The 5,692-nt window shown below is 32.7% G+C and overlaps 1 protein-coding gene across 1 annotated transcript; it reads right to left on the bottom strand.

The window, feature by feature from the left end:
- Positions 1-559: 559 nt before the first annotated feature.
- Positions 560-3,579, bottom strand: LOC114310737 (glycerophosphodiester phosphodiesterase GDPD1, chloroplastic). Its single transcript, XM_028256852.2, has 7 exons — positions 3,192-3,579; positions 2,893-3,074; positions 2,199-2,258; positions 1,809-2,090; positions 1,629-1,724; positions 1,325-1,521; positions 560-1,201 (listed from the first exon to the last, which is right to left on the bottom strand). Exons 1-7 carry the CDS (start codon positions 3,286-3,288, stop codon positions 964-966), a joined length of 1,152 nt encoding a protein of 383 aa, XP_028112653.1. The 5' UTR covers positions 3,289-3,579; the 3' UTR covers positions 560-963.
- Positions 3,580-5,692: the final 2,113 nt, after the last annotated feature.

Below are 5,692 nucleotides of genomic sequence, written 5' to 3'. Positions count from 1 at the left end.
TTTTGTTCCATTTTCTTTTCTTTTCTCTAATTCAAGTTTCAAGCAGAGTCTTAGCCATTTGAAATCACATCACACGGACAAATAGAGGAAAAATATATGGTATTGAAAAAAACTAGAGAATCCAAATAATTATTTGATAATGAAATGTACAATCTAAATTTAAATTTATTGTGAGTTGATCAACTGCAAAGTTCATATTCTGGGCTACGTTTTGAATTAACGTCTTTAGATCCGTAGAATTGCTTATATTTATTAGAACCTCTATGGCTTAAAATGTGGCTTACAACTCCATGACTAGCATATTCAGGTTGGTTTCTTGAACTAGCCATTGAGCTGATTTGAACAAGTAATATTGGTTAGTTACACTTTTCAACTCCTTAATTATCACTGAATTATCATCTTATCCCTTATACATTAAAATCATACATTTTGATCTTTCAATTATATCAAAATTGTTTCATTACTTGTATAAAAAAAAATGTGAATTATCCTTACTTTTTTAAATATGATGGACGTAGTATGATATATGCACAAGTTCATCATCTTGATTTGAAAGGAATTTGCCACCAAAAAATAGCCAATTAATTCTGTCATCAGTAGCCAACATTTTTTATGTTTGAAACAAGTACATGTCCATGAACCCAAGTTACATTGCTAGTGCAAAGATGGAGCGGAGGAAAAAGAAAGCAAGAGACAAAACAAAAACAAAAAAACTGAAGAAAAAGCTTCCATCAACTGCGCAATCAATTCTATGGTTACCACAGATGAAGCACCGGGAGAAAGATGTATATAACCTTTGCATCGATGTCAAGAGATGAGGAAAGACCGGCTTATGTACAACAAGGCAGACATCTATCTATGACTACACCACGCCCATGCCTGCTCAATGTTTCATGACAACGAAGATGAATCGGTAACTGTGTGTAAAATGGAAGTGTATATGGAATGGCCAGGCAGACCATGTTATAGCTGTATCAACTCTGGTATAAGCTTCAGCAAAAATGACAACTCCTTTTCAGAGAATTGAGGCTTTGCTTTGACCTGAACCTGTTCTTCTCCTTCCAATTGTATCTCTTCTTCCCCCTCCTCCCTCAATGGCTTGATCATATCAGAAACTGACTCTGTGATTTCTTGAACCAAATCAACAATCACTCCCTCAACCCCCATTAAATGTTGCAAGTAAACCGCTTCAGGCACATTGCTGAAACATCAATTTCATATATATTTAGTAAATAAATACATGAAAAACCCAAAGCTAAGTCATCCTAGCCAAGAATGTCAGAAACATTATCAAAGTGATACAATTGGAAATTCAAGAACTTACTTTAATTTGCCATAGGTTAGGAGTGATAACTTAGCCTCAATGATCTTTGTTACCGCCCCTGGATTTCTAAATATTCCCTTGACCTCCGATACAATCCCTTGCAAACCACCCTCTAAGCAGAGCTTCATGGCCTCCTCCAAAGAGTTCCTTCTCACATCACAAAAAATCTCAGTTCCTCCATTTGTGAGGAAGAAGACCTGGTAAATTTCAATCAACAATAACCATAATTAGAAGTTAGAAACATATTTCAAAACACTTCTGAATTGGGTTTTAGAGAGCTCTCAATTTTGGACAGTACACTTACAGGATAGGTACTCTGCAGTTTCCTGACAATCAGCGCTGCATCAGGCTGGAAGGTTGAGAAAATGATGGGTCTGTCTTTTGCGTGTTCAAACACCACCTGAATTACAAAATTTCAGACACGAAACAGCCAAAACTAAGCTAGCTAAAATTGAACATAACAGAGACTCTTCTCTTCTGTTACCTTCAATATGGCACGAAGAACATGGATGAGATGTTCTTGCTGATAGACAATGTGATCATCGAACTTCAATTCGATGTTGAATCCCAAAGATGGGTTAACCAATTGAAACGATTCTTCAAGCGTACAGAGGGAGTCATCTTTCTCAACGCTCCAGCTTAAAATATTACCCTCTTTTGTTTTCCTAAAAAGAGACTTGCCCACATTGCCAGGCTCTCTTTGAGGACCATAGCGAAGGAACTCAGATAGACTCAGTTCTGTCACTCTCTTCTCATATACAGTCCCCTGAAAGATAAATTCAATTTCAATTCCAATTCAGATCAATTGCCAAAAATAAATAATTAACCTTAAGAATTTCCAGAGATTGAAATAAAAGAGAGAAAGAGAGCTCACATTTTCTTCAGAGAGGATCGAGTTGTCGTGGAAAATGACAGGGCAGTCATCTTTTGTCACCTACAAAAATCACATTCCAGTTTACTTCCCTGTCTAAGGTCTCCTCTCAACTCCATATATCCACTATAATTGTTTTATTTTATTTTTTAAATTTCATGCAAATATATAAATAGATTGGACCCATAAGAGAGCAAATCACCCAAAAAAAAAAAAAAAAAAAAATCAGTATCTAACCAAAAAAAAAATCAGCTTAAAATTTTGCAGAAATAATAATTTAAAGGAAAGAAACATAAAATGTAATTGATTATGATGCAAAAATCCGATTGAGTACGAAATTGAGAATCACTTGTCTTAATTTTTCATTTTATTTTATTAAATTGAAGATTTTTTTTTTTTAAATTGTAAATTGATCGATTTGCTTATGTCCTTTTTCTACAAATTTAAAAATTTGTGCACAAAAAGACAAATAATAGAGAGCTTAAAATGAATTGTGATTATAAATACAAGTACCGAAAGATTGAATGTAGAAATCCAGATGTAACGTATGCGGCGAGACTACAACGCACGCACGCACGCACGCACTACGTTTAAAACTCAGACGAAATTGGCATTGGAGAAAACAAACAACAGGACAAATAAAATACGACGGAAGAACAAGAAGACAGAAAGAGAGAGAGAGAGAGAGAATAAAAACCTGAACGTCAAACTCGATGAAATCGATGGGGAACTGAGCGGCAGAATTGAAAGAAAGAAGGGAGTTCTCTTTAATGGCTTTCATTCTCCGATCTGACGCCTGCAATATATTCATTCCACTCCCTCTATGCCCTACCACCATGAATTTTGGAATTTTAAATCCAATTCTACCTACATCAACCCCTGCAAACCAAACACCATTATCAAAAAAATCAATCAATCATTCAATCAATAATTCAATGAGAGAGAGAGTGTGTGTGTGTGTGTGTCGAATCGTCGAATGGGATCTCGTTAGATTACCTTTGGAGCAACGGGTAGAATAGAGGGTGAAGGAGGCGTTTTCGGGGACTTGGTCGAGATTAGGGACGTCGGAGACATGAACGGCCTTGAGAGCCATTGAGAGAGAGAGAGAGAGAGAGAAAGAGAGATACTAATTGGATTGGAACTACGGTGCAGGTATTTGTTGGAGAAGATGGTGATTATTGGGGAAGAGAGGTAGGTATATATATATATATATATAAAGGAAGTTGTGTAGGGGTGTTTCCATGGTGGTGACAACAATGGTTTAAGAACGAAACGGAACGCCATCTCCGCGTCGCATATTCCTTTCCTTCCTACTATACTCGGGTTTTATGCTTTTCGGATATTCCTTTCTCTTTCTTTTTCTTTTTAATGTTTCCCTCCACCAAATTTAGGATTGGTTTGTGATGTTTTAAAAAAGTGTATTTTTTAATTTATTGATTTATATGGGTTGAGTTTGATGTGATATGTTAGAGAGGTAATGTGATTTAAATAAGATAATGTAACTTAAATAATATAATAATTTTTTTATTTTTTATATTATTTAATATATCCCAAACCAAGCCTTAACGTCCTTCGTCTTGTCAATGTCAACCCAAGCTGGTTCGTGGTTCCCACTAGTTGGTGAGTGTCTTCTCACAAAATTAGGAATTCAATTAATTTCTCATGATTTTTTTATTTTTATTTTTGGAGTGGATGGCATGCCTTCAATTGAATAGGAAAGAAGGTTAATTGAAGTGCATGTAAGTTAAAATTAAACATTTCTAACTGTCAAATAAAAAATTAAAAAAAAAAGAAGAAGTCATTAACATTACCAATTATGTATATTAAACTGTTAACACAGTCAATCCTAGTTTAACGGAGATTTATTTATTTTATTAACATATATTATTAATTACTATTTTAAAGATTAGAATGAATTGTCAACTACTATCATTAATTGATGGGTTGTAACTTCCCTAATTTATTTATTTTAATCCAAGTAGCAACAGAGAAGAATAACTAAAAGATGATACCTAATCTCAAACATTGGTTTAGACCATTTCAAAATAATATTATTTTTACTATTTAACTATTAAAAATAACTTTTAAAATTTTAAATTAAAAAATAGGACTTTTAAATTTATTCATGTGGATTACTCTACATCAATTATTCATATTTTAAGAATCTTTACATTTCTTCAAAAAATTTATAACATCCAATAATATCATAATAAATATTATTTTTATCGAGGTATTTTGAATTTTTTAATATGTAAGACAACCGAATCATCTTAATATTGTCGAAATGGAACCACAATAATTAAATTAACATTATTAAGCAATATATAATTTCTTTCTTTTGTTTATGTTTTAATAAATACTTTCTTTTGTTTACGTTTTAATAAAAAAAAAAAAAAAAAATTGGGTATAGATAGCATAAAGAAGAATATAATGGGGATAAGTTTGATTAATGTACAGGGTGGGAGAGAGTAGAGAGAGATGGTGATGATGATGTGTAGCCACGACTTGTCCAGGCTGTGCGTGATTGAGGATAGATGCACTTGACTCACTCACACATCACCTATACATAAACAAATAACATGGGATAACCATATGGGTTTTGGTTAAAAAAAAAACATACGGGTAAAAAAAATTTGGACTTTGCTTCCCAAAAAAGAAAATAAATAATAATAATAATAATAATAATAATGTGGTTATGTTTGGATTCCAGCTATCAAGCTGCATTATTCTTTCTTTTTTCTTTTTTTTTAAATATAAAAAAGTAACAGTCGCGTCGGATTTATTATGTTATATTTTTTAATCTTTTATTATTAATATTATTATTCATTTTCTAAGATCATCATACAATCCAATGCTATTTTAGGATTACATTTGGGAGAGAATGGTGGGTTCAATCAATCTCTAGCGTTGATCTAACTGATGTTCTTGCCTTACCTTCCGTGCTATGCTTTTTAAGCATACATGTGCTTCTCCATTCATATGCATTACCTGAGTATTAATTACTCAAATTAGAGCCCACTCAAACTATGTTGAGATTCTTTACATCATGATTCTTATAAACAAAGTTTGTGTCGATTTTTATTTTATTTATCTATTTATTTTTTTGTGGACCAACCTTTATTACAATGACAGTATTAGAACAATCTTCTCTGTAAAATAAATAACTTAAAACAAATTAAACAAAAATAAATAAATTACTTACAAAATTTATTTTACCGAACCGAACCGAATAAATATTTAAAAGATTAAGTCGAGTGTGTGACACTCTGTCCTTAAGACAGATTCGTCCTGCTACGGTTCTTATGGATAAAATGCGTCTATCTCTCACGATACAATGATCTTCACAAATTGTAGTAGCACTCCAACCGACTTGTACGGCAAACAAAACTTGTGCTCTATACTCTCTTAATATTTTCCTAAAAAATAATATCAAGAATAATGCAACCAAAGAGCAAAACTGGGAAGGAAAGAATATTTCAGAATATTTTTCAGGATGT

This window comes from Camellia sinensis, chromosome 4, assembly GCF_055761805.1.
Source record: "Camellia sinensis isolate YWXY chromosome 4, ASM5576180v1, whole genome shotgun sequence".
In the NCBI taxonomy this organism is placed as follows: domain Eukaryota; kingdom Viridiplantae; phylum Streptophyta; class Magnoliopsida; order Ericales; family Theaceae; genus Camellia; species Camellia sinensis.
Note: the sequence above shows the minus strand (reverse complement) of the source record. Positions and strands in the feature narration are given on the sequence as shown.